At 41.2% G+C, this 16871-nt stretch overlaps 1 protein-coding gene across 1 annotated transcript in view; it reads right to left on the minus strand.

The window, feature by feature from the left end:
• The window catches only part of ZMAT4 (zinc finger matrin-type 4), a 221447-nt gene that overhangs the window by 41755 nt on the left and 162821 nt on the right, over positions 1-16871 (minus strand). The window contains exon 5 of the mRNA XM_032229465.1: positions 493-589. Coding sequence (XP_032085356.1) covers positions 493-589 — 97 coding nt within the window. The remainder of the gene's footprint in view (positions 1-492; positions 590-16871) is intronic.

Raw genomic sequence — 16871 nt, forward strand, 5'->3', positions numbered from 1 at the left:
AGTATAATGCATACTAGAGTATAAGACGCACCAAGATTTTGAAGAGGCAAATTAAAAAAAAAGTTTTTGCATTCTGCAGACTTCCACAAAATGCCCCGTTTTTCGTAAAAACAGGTCTGGGTTTTTTTGTCAAAAAAAGGGCATGTAAAGCCTTTAGGAGGCTTATAGAGTGTTCCTGGGGATTGGAGGGGGGAGCAAAAACAGCCCGAAAAAGCCAGCCTGTTTTTTGCTCATTACTGTCCTCCCTAGCCCTTAGGAGCACTCTGTAAGCCTCCTAAAGGCTATTCATGGCCATTTTTGTAAAGGGGGTGGAGTTTCGGGAGACCAAAAATACTGTATTCAGTGTATAAGACACACCCAGATTTTCACCCTCTTTTTTTGGGGGGGGGAGGAGAAAGGTGCGTCTTATACTCTAGAAAATACGGTATAATGGGAAGGGGAAATAATCCTATGTCCCGTTCACTCAACCACAGCTAACAGAATCAGACTTACTTGTTCTGATGTTTCGAGCCCTTCAAGTGTGCGTGATACTGTTCTATTGAGTTTAGAGTGACGTTACAGACGTTGCAAGTGTATGTCCTCTTCAGACCTGTGGACAGAACATAACAGGATGAAGTGCACCATTTAGACTTGGTAGCTGCATTTACCCCAGCAGGCTGCTATGACCCTGAAATCATTCTCTCTTATGGAAGCTCCTACAGAAACTTTCTAGGTTTGATTTTCCAAACTCTCATAGAAGATCGTTTGTGCGATTTGTCACCTTCCATAGCTAGACCAGAGGTCCCCAACCTTTTGGACCTCAGGGACCACTAAATTCATACTATTAAATTCCGCGGACCACTAATATGATCTGCCTGATGATCCTGGTGGCTAGGTGGTCATGTGACTGGGTGGAAATGGCCAAATCGTACCAGCTTCTGCCAACCTAGCAGTTTGAAAGCACGTAAAAATGCAAGTAGAAAAATAGGAACCACCTCTGATGGGAAGGTAACAGCGTTCCGTGCCTCTTCGGCATTTAGTCATGCCGGCCACAGAGAGAGAGAGAATACAGATATATTTATATTTGCTTATACATCCATGTCTATCAACAAATAGAAATATCTCTGTTTCTCTCTCTGTGTGTGTCTGTCTATGTGTATATGCATTTCATTTTTTTCTTTACTATATTCTTATTTTATTTAATATTTTTCTTTTTTGCACTTTTTTTGGTCTTTTATTTTTTTTTAGTTTGCATTATTTTTTTATCTTTTTTAACTGCAATCTTTCCAAAATAATGATTATTTAAAAAAATAAGAATAACCATATGCTATTTGATTGTAAATGTCATAACGGCAGCTAGAATTGTATTTGCAAAAAAATGGAAAAATGAGAAAATACCAACGCAGGGGGAAGTTATTTGAAAAATAATGGAATGTGCTGAAATGAGTAAATTGACATTTGAAATTAGAGAACAAGAAGATGAACAATTTTATAAGGTATGGGATTTGTTCTCTCAGTGGTTAGAAAAAAAACAATGGAAATGAAAAATGTTGGAGAATTTTTTATACTGTAAGAATAATAGAATGATATAGGTGATATTATAAAGGCATATTATTATTAAATAGACTAAGAACAATACAATTATATGAACCTAAAGCTAGAATATTTTTTTAAACAATGAAGGAATAACAATTGTAACTGAACAAATGATGGATAATTTGTGATTTTATTTACAACTGAAAGTGATGATTATGGAAAGAATGCACAAAAGTCTGTAACCAAACGACACACTATATGTAATCGATGTAATTGATGAAGGTTTTATATTTTGTTCGTCTTTGTCAGTTTAAAAATAAAAAACCTTTACCAAAAAAAAAAAAAAAAGAATAACCATATGCACAGTTCTCTCTGTGGGGGTATCTAAGGGGTTTCATATTGCTTGGACTGTGTCCATAGCGTGCAACATTATATTATTTCCCCATTGTGTCAACAGATGGCTGTGCCGCCATTATCAGCTTCACATATGTTTCAATGAATGTCTGAAATTTGGTGATAATCCCAGATTAATTTTGCAAATATCAAGAAACTGAGAAGATTTTAGGAGTAAATGTTGACAGTTATCAACATGTGACTGCCAGCATTCACGGCTGTATTTCTGAAACGTGAAGAAATAGGTTTCATTGTAAACTGTTTCCTAAATAGGCAGCTGCCAATTTCTATCTCATTGACTATATTAGTGCCTCTTTCTTTGTGTGTCAGTCTTGTGAGCTAGTCCAGATTAGAAGCAAATCTAGGAGCACTTGCTTAACTTAAAGTTTACATTAACAGCAACTTGCAAACCTGAAAGTACATCTATCCCCCTCCCTTTACAGAGCAAGAAACTAGGGAGGATCCCTTTCAGATGTGGGTTGCTCCCGGTTTGGACCGGTTCAGGAGAACCGGTAGTAGTAATTGGGTGTGGGCCACCAAACCTGTAGTGATAGCTGGCTGGCCATGCCCCCGAACCGGCTCGCTTCGATGCTTGCCCTGCCTCGTCTTTGCCAAGTGCTTCCATGCAACTGCCTTCTAGTGTCTACACACAGGTAATTTACTTTATTTTTTAAAAAAGCTCCCCACCATGCTTGGAAGTGTTCGTATTCTTAGATGCTACCTTAATCATTTTTAGGTCTTTGATTCAGGACTCGAATGATCAAATTTCCCCCAGTTTTAAGATTGTGAATCTAATCTACATAACACATTAATAATAATAATAATAATAATAATAATAATAATAATAATAATGCACTGGCTGATTATTTAAAAGAAAGTCAAGAACATCTATTAATCGAAGTAAAGAACAAAAATCTACTGAAGGCCCAACAGACAAAACAAGAATACAGAAAAGATGTGATAAAATCAAGAATGGAGAGTTGGCAGAACAAAGCACTGCATGGTCAATTTCTGGAAAAAATAAAAGATAAAGTGGACAGTGAACAAACTTGGTTATGGTTAAAAACAGGTACATTAAAGAAAGAAACAGAGTCACTAATCCTGGCTGCGCAAGAACAAGCTATCCGCACAAATGCCATTAAGGCCAAAATCGAAAAATCCTCTGATGATGCCAAATGCAGACTTTGCAAAGAAGCTGATGAAACTGTTGATCACATACTCAGCTGCTGTAAAAAAATCGCGCAGACTGATTATAAATTGCGGCACAATTCAGTAGCACAAATGATCCATTGGAATTTGTGCAAAAATTATAATATTAAAACAGCAACAAACTGGTGGGAACATCAGCCTGAAAAAGTCACCGAAAATCAGATGGTCAAGATCTTGTGGGATTTCCGTATACAAACTGACAAAATACTGGCGCATATTACACCAGACATCACACTGGTTGAGAAAAATAAGGTCACAATCATAGACATCGCAATACCAGGTGATAGCAGGGTCGCCGAGAAGGAACATGAAAAAATCGCAAGATACCAGGACTTAAAAATCGAAATTCAACGACTATGGCACAAACCAGCAGTGGTAATTCCAGTGGTAATTGGCACACTGGGTGCTATTCCAAAAGCACTGGAATTACATTTAAAACAGTTAAAAATTGACAAAATCACCATCAGTCAAATGCAAAAAGCCGCACTGCTTGGATCTGCACGCATATTACGAAAATACTTTATGACGTCCTAGGCCCCTGGGTGGGGCCCGACTAGTAACCAATGCCAAATCCGGCGAAACAACTGGCCGCTGTGATACAATTGTATAATAATAATAATAATAATAATAATAATAATAATAATAATAATAATAATAATAGGCACACTGGGTGCTATTCCAAAAGCACTGGAATTACATTTAAAACAGTTAAAAATTGACAAAATCACCATCAGTCAAATGCAAAAAGCCGCACTGCTTGGAACTGCACGCATATTACAAAAATACGTTATGACGTCCTAAGCCCCTGGGTGGGGCCCAACTAGTAACCAATGCCAAATATGGCGAAACAACTGGCCGCTGTGATACAATTGTATAATAATAATAATAATAATAATAATAATAATAATAATAATAATAACAACTCCGCCATTGCCGGTCCCAAGCCCGGATGAGAAAGGAGGAAGGTTGGGATCAGGTTGGCATCTGGTCCCGTAAAAAAACCCCCGCCAACCCATACAATATGGTGAAAAAAACAAATAAGAATTCCATACCGCATCGGTCGTCGCGCGGGTTAACAAGGGCCGCGGCGGATGTTGGGGTCCCTGGACATCCGTCGACAAGTGGGCTACAAGTGGACCAGCCAACAAAATGACAAAAATATAGTGCAGATGAAAACCGTGCCATAATGGCCTGTTACTACAACTCAGAGCCAGAAAAAAGAGGATATTTAAAGCGAATGTATGAATTATGGAAACAACAATATCCAGATTCAAATGTTAGTGAACAACGACTAGCAGATCAAAGGCGATTTATTATACGGAATAAAGTGTTTAGTGAAGTTGAACATGAGGAAATTCAGGCAAATTGCAAAACCCAAAAAACAATATCACAAGCGGAAATAACTGATATTCAAGACACAACTAAAGACATTATAGTAGAACTCCCAGAAGAAGCTCTTGGGGAGGAAATAACACCACCACCACCAGAACCAGATATCACTGAACCAACTGATGAACTAACTCAAAAACAAAAAGAATTGAAGGATAAGATCATGGAGCATTTTCTGCTTAATGAGGAAAGGCAACGTTTACCATCACTAAAAACTGTGCCCAAGAAAATTTTGGCCCCTATCATGAAAATGGTTAATGCAGTGTTTTCAACAATTGAACCAGGATCCATCTTGGAAACAAACCAGTTAATGTACAGCGCAGCTGTAATAGTCACCAATGAACTAGGCATTAAAATTAAAGTACCTAGTCACACAACAGAAAAAGCATCAAAGCCAAAGTGGAAAATCCGTTTAGAACAAAAAATCAAAAAATTAAGGGCAGATGCTAGTAACTTAAAGAACATGCATGAGCAACGGCTTAAAAACAACAAAATCATAGATCGGCTAATCAGGAGATATAGATTGGATACAAGAAACATCAATGAAGCTGTAGAGATTGTAAAGCAGCAGATAACAGCAACAGCTAGAAAAATTGAAAGATATGAGGCACGAATCATCCAATATAAACAAAATTAGCAATTTCGATCAGACCAACGGCGTTTTTATCAAAGTCTTAATGTAAATGGTGACACCAAAAGTGAAAAACCAGAAAAACAGGCCACAGTTGAATTCTGGAAAGAATTGTGGGAAAATGCAAAGGACTACAACAAGGAAGCAAAGTGGATACATGACTTTGAGAAAAGCATTGGCAACAAACAAATGCAAGTATTAGAAATAACAACTGAGATGGTCAAAAATCGAGTTAAAAAGGTAAAGAATTGGACATCACCTGGAAAGGACCAATTACATGGTTTCTGGCTCAAATATCTGACCAGTTTACATGCAATATTGGCCAGGCAACTGAATGAAATTTTACAAAAGGGCCAAATTGATGAATGGTTGACAACTGGAAAAACATACTTGATTCAGAAAGATCCAACTAAAGGAACAACACCTGAAAACTATAGACCAATAACATGCTTGCCAACAACCTTCAAATTACTCACAGGCATTATTGCAGATAACATGATGGATTATTTGGAAACAAACAACATCTTGCCAGTAGAGCAAAAAGGCAACAAAAGAAGGAGCAGGGGCACAAAAGATCAGCTTCTAATTGATAAAATGATATTAGAAAATTGTAAGAACAGAAAAACGAACTTGAATATGGTCTGGATTGATTACAGAAAGGCATTTGACTCACTGCCACATAGTTGGATCATAAAATGCTTAGAAACAACTGGCATTAGCAAAAATATTACATCCTTTACTGAAAAGGCAATGAAACAATGGAGAACTGAGTTGGCAGTAGGGAATGAGAGCTACGGAATGGTTAATATCAAGTGAGGAATTTTCCAGGGTGATTCACTTTCACCTCTTCTCTTCATCATCGCAATGATCCCACTATCAGTAATCTTAAAAAAAATGAAATTAGGCTACCAAATAGCAAAAAAAGCTGAAAAAATTTCGCATTTACTATATATGGATGATTTGAAACTCTATGGAAAGTCAGAAATAGAAATCCAATCATTAACAAATACAGTCCGAGTATTCAGCACCGATATTTCAATGCAGTTTGGCATGGAAAAATGCGCCACTGTATCCATAAAAAGGGGCAAAATCACTGCATCTGAGGGAATTGAAATGCCCAATGGCCAACTAATTAAATGCAAAGAAAATGAAGCCTACAAATACTTAGGCATTCTGCAGTTGGATAACATCAAGCATGGAGAAGTAAAAACTATTGTCAGACGAGAGTACACCAACAGAGTTAGGAAAATTTTGAAATCTAAATTGAATGGTGGAAATACAATCAAGGCCATAAATACCTGGGCAATACCAGTTATAAGATACACAGCTGGCATAGTTAACTGGACACAAGCTGATTTGGACCTTTTGGACCGAAAAACCAGGAAACTAATGACAATGCACTACAGTTTACATCCACGTGGTGATACTGATAGACTATATCTGCCCCAAAAATCAGGTGGCAGAGGATTATTACAAGTGAAGCAAACAGTTGAAGAAGAAAAACATGCACTGGCTGATTATTTAAAAGAAAGTCAAGAACATCTATTAATCGAAGTAAAGAACAAAAATCTACTGAAGGCCCAACAGACAAAACAAGAATACAGAAAAGATGTGATAAAATCAAGAATGGAGAGTTGGCAGAACAAAGCACTGCATGGTCAATTTCTGGAAAAAATAAAAGATAAAGTGGACAGGGAACAAACTTGGTTATGGTTAAAAACAGGTACATTAAAGAAAGAAACAGAGTCACTAATCCTGGCTGCGCAAGAACAAGCTATCCGCACAAATGCCATTAAGGCCAAAATCGAAAAATCCTCTGATGATGCCAAATGCAGACTTTGCAAAGAAGCTGACGAAACTGTTGATCACATACTCAGCTGCTGTAAAAAAATCGCCCAGACTGATTATAAATTGCGGCACAATTCAGTAGCACAAATGATCCATTGGAATTTGTGCAAAAAATATAATATTAAAACAGCAACAAACTGGTGGGAACATCAGCCTGAAAGAGTCACAGAAAATCAGATGGTCAAGATCTTGTGGGATTTCCGTATACAAACTGACAAAATACTGGCGCATAATACACCAGACATCACACTGGTTGAGAAAAATAAGGTCACAATCATAGACATCGCAATACCAGGTGATAGCAGGGTCGCCGAGAAGGAACATGAAAAAATCGCAAGATACCAGGACTTAAAAATCGAAATTCAACGACTATGGCACAAACCAGCAGTGGTAATTCCAGTGGTAATTGGCACACTGGGTGCTATTCCAAAAGCACTGGAATTACATTTAAAACAGTTAAAAATTGACAAAATCACCATCAGTCAAATGCAAAAAGCCGCACTGCTTGGATCTGCACGCATATTACGAAAATACGTTACGACGTCCTAGGCCCCTGGGTGGGGCCCGACTAGTAACCAATGCCAAATCCGGCGAAACAACTGGCCGCTGTGATACAATTGTATAATAATAATAATTCCTCCCTGACAGCTTCTTCTGGGAGTTCTACTACAATGTCTTTAGTTGTGTCTTGAGTATCAGTTATTTCAGCTTGTGATGTTGTCTTTTTAGTTTTGCAATTTGCCTGAATTTCCTCAAGTTCAACTTCACTAAACACTTTATTCCGTATAATAAATCGCCTTTGACCTGCTAGTCGTTGTTCACTACCATTTGAATCTGGATAGTGTTGTTTCCATTATTCATACATTTGCTTTAAATAGCCTCTTTTTTCTGGCTCTGAGTTGTAATAACAGGCCATTATGGCACGATTTTCATCTGCACGATATTTTTGTCGAATAACAGAATAACATTTGACGAATTTGCAAGATATTAAAGTCCAAATTGAGTGGAGGAAACATCATAAAAGCCATAAATATATGGGCTATACCTGTGATTCAATATTCTGCAGGAATAATTGACTGGACCCAGATGGAGTTGGACAATTTGGACAGAAAAACAAGGAATCTTATGACAATGAATCATGCTTTGCACCCTAAAAGTGATGTTGACCGATTATATCTACCAAGAGCAGAGGGTGGTCGAGGACTCCTACAAGTAAAACAGACTGTGGAAGAAGAAAAACACAGCTTGAATGATTACATCCAGAAAAGTGAAGAGCCAATGATTAAGGAAGTAAATAAAGGAGGCCTTTTAAAGACAACTATCAAAAGCAGAATATAAGAAAGAAGTAATTGAGAAGCAAGCTGAAAATTGGAAAAAACAAAGCTATGCATAGCCAATACTTGAAAAGTATTGAAGGCAAAGCTGACCAAAAGCTAACTTGGAACTGGTTAAGATCAGGAGCACTGAAAAAAGAAACAGAAGGCTTTATTTTGGCAGCTCAAGAACAAGCCTTAGCCACAAACTACATGAAGGCAAAAATTCAACATGTTACCACCAATAGCAAATGTCGCCTCTGTAATGAGAATGATGAGACAGTCGACCACTTGATCAGTAGGTGCAGCAAAATTTCACAAACTGACTACCTACAACGACATGACCGCGTTGCTAAAATCATTCACTGGAAATTGTGCCAAATGTTTGGATTTGAGTACAGCAAAAACCACTGGGAATATCAGGTTCAGAAGGTTTTAGAGAATGAGAAAATCAAGATCTTGTGGGACTTCAGAATTCAGACTGACAGGCACTTGGCCCACAACACACCTGACATAACAATAGTTGAAAAGAAAAAAAGTATGGTTCATTGACATTGCAATACCTGGAGATGCACGAATTGAAGATAAACAGCAAGAAAAAATCACAAAGTACTGTGACTTGCAAATTAAAGTTGAGCGACTGTGGAAAAAGAAATCATGTGTTGTCCCGATTGTAATTGGAGTCCTTGGAGCAATACCCTCACTATTTGGAAATTTTAAATTCATCAGACTTGAACATTCTTAATCTACCCAAAAAAACCCTACTTAGAACAGCTTATATCCTCCGACGTTACCTTAACAGTTCCTAGGTCCTTGGTTAGGACTCGAGCTGTTGAGCTAGCAACTAGCCCCAAAGGCTGTGAATCTCACCAAAGATTAACATAATAATAGTAATAATGATGATGATGATGATGATGATGATGATGAGGAGGAGGAGGAGGAGGAGGAGGAGGAGGAGGAGGAGGAGGAGGAGGAGGAGGAGGAGAAAGAAGAAGAAATTGTGTGTTGTCCCGATTGTAATTGGAGCCCTTGGAGCAATACCTCAAGGGCTATCTCACTATTTGGAAATCCAAAATTTATCGGACTTGAACATTTTGATTCTACAAAAAAAAACCACCCTACTTGGAACAGCTTATATCCTCTGACGTTACCTTAACAGTTCCTAGGTCCTTGGTTAGGACTTGAGCTGTTGAGCTACCAACCAGCCCCAAAGGCTGTGAATCTCACCAAAGATTAACCACATATAATAATCTTGAACTGATTAAGCTTGAATGTAGCTTGGATTGATTACAAGAGGAAATTCAATTCCCTACCATTTAATCAGATAATCAAGGGCTCAGAAATAACAAGGTCAGTAGAAACATCAGAAGCTTTGTGCAAAGATCAATGGAGCGATGGAAGACACAGCTGCTGATCAATGGTGATAGACTTGGAGAGGTTAATATCACGAGAGAAATCTTTCAAGGAGACTCACTGTCCCCACAACAATTTGTCATTTCACTGATTCTTATGTCAACGATATGGAAGACCATGGCTATCAAGCCAACATTAAAAAAAACCACCTCCTTTATCTGGACGATCTAAAGCTGTATTGCAACCGTCATAAAGATGAGCCAGCTGCCAAGTGTCAGAATTTGGAGTAAGTGACTGTGGGGATGCTGCAATGGTCCTAAGTGTAGAAAAACACTCATACGTCAACACTCTATAAAGCCTTAGTAAGACTACATCTAGAATACTGCATCCAGTTTTGCTCACCACACTATGAAAAAAGATGTTGAGACCCTAGAAAGTGCAGAGAAGAGCAACCAGGATGATGAGGAGATGGAAGTTAAAACCTACAATGGATGGTTGTAGGAACTGGGCATGGCTAGACTAGTGAAGAGAAGGACCAGAGGAGACAGGAGAGCAGTCTTCCAGTATATGAGTGGCTGCCACAGAGAGGAGGGGGGTCAAGCTATTCTCCAAAGCATCTGAAAGCCAGACAAGGAACAATAGATGGAAACAAATCAAAGGAGAGATTCAATCTGGAAATGAGGAGGAATTTTCTGATAGTGGGAACAATCAACCAATGGAACAGAAGTTGTGGGAGCTTCATCACTGGAAGTTTCAAGAAGACACTGGACTGCCATCTGTCAGAAATGGTGTAAGATCTCCTGCTTAGGTGGGGGGGTCGGACTAGATGACCTACCAGGTCCTTTCCAACTCTGTGATTCTATATTCCACACCATCAGAAATAGAATCACTGCTCAAGACTCTCCATATATACGCTGCCAAAATGTTGCAGTGGAGTTAGGAATGCCATCTTTACCTTCAACAGGAGGAAAACGGTGAAAACTGAAGAAATCGAGACGTCCTATATGGAAATTTTATCAAGAGGCTGAATGAAGAAGACCACTACAGGTATCTGGGCATGCTGCAAGCTGACAACACAAAGAACCCTGAAGTCAAGAAAGTTTGCAGTGAATAATTAGTGAAAATGAAGTTCTTAAAAGTCTAAATTCTGTAGATGAAATGCCATCAAGGCAATTAACATCTGGGCACTTCCCAGATGGAGTGGAGTGGAGTAGATGGCTAACCTTTTTGTTGTCATGTGCCAAAAGCACCTGCAAACGTGCACAAACATGAGCAAATGTCAACACCCATAATGCAATGCATGTGTGACCCCTCCTTGTCTTGCCCCATTGCGCAAGCACACATGACCCCCCCCGCTCCCTTTGCGTATGGATGTGTGACCCCCTCGTGCTCCTTTCTGGGCCTATAGGCCTTTCTGCAGCCTCCTGGGAGCAAAAAAAGGCTGTGTGCATGCTGTAAACCCCTGCTCCCCACACATCTCCCACATGCAGCCCACCCCTTGCACATGCGCTGCAGAGAGTCAAAAACCATCTGGCCAGTGGGAGGCATGCATGCATGCGTGGTGAAGCTGAGCTGGGCAACGGTTCACGTGCCCGCAGAGAGGGATGTGGCACGTGTACCATAGGTTCAACATCATAGTGATAGAGATTAGAATGACCTCATTCTGCTAAAATTTTGGAAGGCTATCAAGATCTGGCTTCTTCAGTTTGACTAGGACAGTGATGGCGAACCTATGACACGCGTGTCAGTGCTGACACGCGTAGCCATTTTGGGTGACACGCACATGCTCCCCAAACTTGTTTCAGCGGCAGCTCTCAGCCTGGGCGGCAGCGTCACGCAGGCTGTGGAAGGAGGAGGAGGAGGAGGGAACCAACCAAAGAGAGGCTTTTACCGGGTCTGCGCCCCACAGCCAGGATCGTCCTTGCGCCTCAAGCCGCGTTTCTTCCTGCAAAGCCCTTCGGGCAACCCGAGAGTTCCGCTTGACGCCAGAAGGTCTTTGCAGGAAGAAACGCGGCTTGAGGTGCCAGGACGGTCCTGGCTGTGGGGCGCAGACTCGGTAAAAGCTCTCTTTGGTTCCCTCCTCCTCCCCCTCCTTCCACAGCCTGCGTGACGCTGCCGCCCAGGCTGAGAGCTGCCGCTGCCGCTGCTGCACAACTGAGGGAGGGAGAGGGAAAGCAGAGGTAGCCTCAAATTCCACCGTTGGGACAGGGGAAAGGGCTTGTCCCTCAAGAGTGGGGAGGGATAGAGGTGGGAAGAAGGGGCCCGGCCTGTCCCCAGCGCCCCCCACAGACGGATTACGGATCGAACGCTTCTCTCTCTGCAGCCTTTTTCTGCAAGTCCCAGCTACTCAGCGGGGCGTCATCATTTCCGGGGGGTTGCAGTTTTCCAGCTCAGATATCAGGATCCGCCGGGATTAAGTGGGAGAAAACGCCGCTGGCCGAGCGGAACAAACACATCCAAAGGTTAATCTTATTTTACGAAAACACAACTTCCAAAAGTCGATCGTGGCCTCCGTCAAGAAGCTCTTCCCCCACCCTCCACCCATTCTGGGGTCTTGGTGTCCCTCGGCTAAGATCCACCCCGGAAAGCAGAACGGGGGCAGCCCTCCTGTAATTCTGGCTGGGTTAAAGAGCAGGGATGGAGGAGCCATATCACACCTTCATTCAAAGGGTGGGGAGGGGGAGGCCCGATAAAGTCCCTCCCTTGGGGTGTCTGAAGTCCCAGCTGAAGCAGCCGAAGGAAAAAGGATAAGCATCCATCGCTGCCCAATGGCGTTTGGGGTAACCCCGCTGGGCAGAGCCAGTCGAGGCTCATCCTGCAAATGAGGGTTTCCTTTGGGGAGGGCCAGGTGGTTTCAAGCACCCCAAACAGCCAATCTCTCTCTCTCCGTCCCCCTTCCTTTGCTCCTGGGGCTGCAGAACTTTCCATGGGCTCAACAGTAATTGAGTAAAATTCTAAGCCACTGCAGTAGCTGCTTTTTGGTTTTATTTTTTTTAATATTTATCAGTCTCTCTTTTAGTTGAAGAGTTGAAGTCCACAAGGCTTAAAGCTGTCAGGTTTGAAGACCCCTGGGGTTTTTTTCCTAAAGGGTTAGGGGTGCAAGGTTCTTGTAACTTGACAGCTTTAAGACTTGCACGCTTCAATGCCAGAGTTTCTGAGCCAACATTTTGGTTGCTAAGCAGGACCGTTGGTAAGTGATACTGATAATAATATCAAGGGCAACATACGAAATCGACTGATGAACAAAGAAGTTACTAAGCAGCTATGTTAAATAATTTGTTTTTGGTTTATTAAATACAATTATATTGCAATTATATATTTTTGTAGTTTAAACTATAAATTGCGCAAAATTATGTTTTTGTCGAAGTGACACACAACGCGAGTTATGCTCGATTTTTGACACACCACGCCAAAAAGGTTGCCCATCACTGGACTAGGAGAAAGAGGGATAATACCAGAGGTGGTATTTACCAGTTCTCTGAACAACTTCAAATTTCCACTACCGGTTCTCCAGAACTGGTCAGAACCTGCTGAATACCACCTCTGGATAAGAAGGCTCTTCCCTAACTATTCCCAGAGTATATATGTAGTGATGCAAATAGTTGATTTAGTTTGACAAGATTCCTGTCTGCCTTCTGACTACTAATAGTAAACTTTCTCCAAGGCTGGCCTTTACTTAGTCACAACATATTTCTTAGTTTCATAGAGGGTCTTAAACCAACACTGTTGCAAAAGGTAAGTAAGATTACTCTACCTGTCAGTTCAATTACATTGATGCAATCCAGGATAGGCTTATTTAAGGCCCATTTACATTTCTGAACTCTAAAAATCATATACAGAGATTAACTGAATTTGGAAGTGATATGTGGGATGTAGGATTCAGAGAGAGAACTATTTAATTACAAGACAGCTTGGGATGCTTTAAAAAAATAATAATTCTTTCAGTAAGAAAGTACCATAGGATTATGAATAAAATGCCTCAGTAAGGCCACACTTCTAATACTGGCATTCAGTTTTGGTCGCCATGATATAAAAAAGATGTGGAGACTCTAGAAAGAGTGCAGAGAAGAGCAAAAAAGGGGATTAGGGGACTGGAGGCTAAAACATATGAGGAACAGTTGCAGGAACTGGGTATGTCTAGTTTAATGAAAAGAAGGACTGGGGGGGGAGACATGATAGCAGTCTTCCAATATCTTATGGGTTGCCACAAAGAAGAGGGAGTCAAACTATTCTCCAAAGCACCTGAGGACAGGACAAGAAGCAATGGGTGGAAACTCATCAAGGACAGAAGCAACTTAGAACGGAGGAGAAATTTCCTGACAGTTAGAACAATGAATCAGTGGAACAACTTGCCTCCAGATGTTGTGAATGCCCCAACACTGGAAGCTTTAAAGAAGAGATTGGATAACCATTTGTCTGAAATGGTATAGGGTTTCCTGCCTGAGCAGGGGGTTGGACTAGAAGACCTTCAAGGTCCCTTCCAACTCTCTTATTGGTTTGGTTTGGTTTGGTTTTATTGGGATTTATATGCCGCCCTTTTCCCTGAGGGGACTCAGGGCGGCTTACAACCACAGGGGAGGGGAAGTGCAAGGTCAAAACAAAACACTTTGTGAACAAAAGAAAAATAATAAAACACAACTTTCATTCAGCAATCAAACACTCGGGCGGGTAATTGGAAGCCTATCCCCAGGCCTGTTGGGAGAGCCAGATCTTGAGGGCTGCGCGGAAGGTCTGGATCGTGGTGAGGGTGCGGATCTCCATGGGGAGCTCGTTCCATAGGGTCGGGGCAGCAACAGAAAAGGCCCTCCTCCGTGTGGTCGCCAGTCGACATTGACTGGCAGATGGAATTCGGAGGAGGCCCAGTCTGTGCGATCTGATTGGTCGATTTAGGGAGGTAATCGGCAGAAGGCGGTCTCTCAAGTACCCAGATCCACTACCATGGAGTGCTTTAAAGATGGTCATCAGTATCCTGAAGCGCACCCGGAGACCAACAGGTAGCCAGTGCAGCTCGCGGAGGGCAGGTGTAACGTGGGCGAACCGAGGTGCGCCCACTATCACTCGTGCGGCTGCATTTTGGACTAGCTGTAGTCGCCGGATGCACTTCAGGGGCAACCCCATGTAGAGCCCATTGCAGTATTCCAGTCTAGAGATCACAAGGGCTCGAGTGACTGTTGTGAGAGCCCCCCGATCTAGGTAGGGCCGCAACTGGCGGACCAGGCGAACCTGGGCAAATGCCCCCCTGGTCACAGCTGACAGCTGGTGGTCAAAAGTCAGCTGTGGATCCAGGAGGACTCCTAAGTTGCGGACCCTATCTGAGGGGTATAAAATTTGACCCCCCAGCCTAAGCGTTGGTGTATTAGCCAAATTATTGGGGGGGAAACACAACAGCCACTCGGTCTTATCCGGGTTGAGCACCAGTTTGTTAGCACTCATCCAGTTCTTAAAATAGTTATTCTATATTCTAAAAGCAAACAAACAATATATTAATCTTAACTGTAGTTGTTCAATTTTCAGTTGTTTGTTAACGTTGTTTGGGTGTTTCTACAACAAGTAGAAATCTCTGCAAACAGAGATTTCTACTTGTTGTAGCAATCCTACTGTTATCGGTTATCAGTCCAAATATAACATTTGCAATCTCTTGAATAAAACAGAAATGTGGGAAAGGACATGCATCTTGTCAAATGACATGACAGCCGGCTGTCTTCTGGCAGCCTTCAGATGTGATTGGCATAATCTGATGGCTCGCATAGCACGAAACATTATGTTGAGGGTAGTTTTCCAAATAACACTTGCTCATTAACAACAGCTCCAAGGTCCAAGACTGTAGTTGCTGCCTTGGCAGGTTCATTATTTTTAGTTGATATTCTATTCCTGATTTTGTTTTTGGTGTTGTTTTTAAGAAAACCCAGTGCAACATTTTAATGTTATTGTTTTCCTGGTTTTTATCATTGTTATATTTATCGGTTTTATGATTGGGGTGAGACACCAGGGTTGGGTTGCTACCGGCATTACTGCCGGTTTGGCTCACAAAAAAAATGTTGTAGGATGGAAGGCTGGGTCAACCTTGAGTTGGTCAGGATCAAACTCCTGACTGTGGGAAGAGTTTGCCTGCAATACTGCATTCTAACCACTGCTGCACCAGGGCTCAGTGTATGGAACTGTCCTTGATATTAAATCCTTAAATTCACATACTGACTGTGAATTTTGGAAACTGTTGCGTCAACGTATCTAAATGATATGTTGAAATTTGGGAAAGCCATTCAATCAGAATCAGAATAGAGCTGGAAGGGACCTTGAAGGTCTTCTAGTCCATCCCCCGGCTCAAGCAGGAGATCCCATACCATTTCAGACAAGTGACTGTCTACCTCTCTTCTTAAAAACCTCCAGTGATGAAGCACCCACAACATCTGAAGGAAAGCCGTTCCATTGGTTAATTGTCCTCACCGTTAGGAAGTTTCCCCTTAATTCCAGGTTGCTTCTCTCCTTGATTAGTCTCCATCCATTCTTTCTTGTCCTGCCCTCTGGTGATTTGGAGAATAAATTAACCCCCTCTTCTTTGTGGCAGCCTCAGCATATCCCTCAGCATATTTTTATCTCCAACAAGTAGCCTATATATATAATAATTGCTCTGGGATAGATTTGGGGCTCATTAGTGGGTTAGCTTGTCTTGGCTATGGCATCCTGTCCCCACTTAATCTTCAATTTTTTTGTGGATGTTTTTCTGCTTATTTTTAAGGCGTTGCATGGATTTTAATTATGTGCCATCCGGAGACTGTGCTGAATGAGGTAGCCTTTATAAATCTAAATGTATCGCTAAAATAAACAAGTCGTGATATGGGTTATTTAATTGGGTACAGCATGTTATGTAAATACACAGAAGTTGTGTTTTGTAAATCGTAACTTTAGTCAATAACTACCACAATGGAATTCTTTGTTAAGAAACGGTGATTGCAAGCAACGAGAAGCCTTCATATTTAGCAGCATGTTTAGCTGTGAAATATAACTTGGGTAAGATTCTTTTTCACTCATCCTCAACTATTTGTCATCTGTCCAATTCTAGTGGTGAAAAACATAAAACAATTTTGATTGTGACATTGGCTACAATAGAAATGTATGGATGAGATTAGCAGGGGGCTTCCATTGGGGACACTTAAGGTGGGTTTCTCTGGACTGCAATTCTGGCACTGCACCCTGATTTAAGTTAATTTATTTATCTATTC

This window comes from Thamnophis elegans, chromosome 13, assembly GCF_009769535.1.
Source record: "Thamnophis elegans isolate rThaEle1 chromosome 13, rThaEle1.pri, whole genome shotgun sequence".
NCBI classification, from domain to species: Eukaryota; Metazoa; Chordata; class Lepidosauria; order Squamata; family Colubridae; genus Thamnophis; species Thamnophis elegans.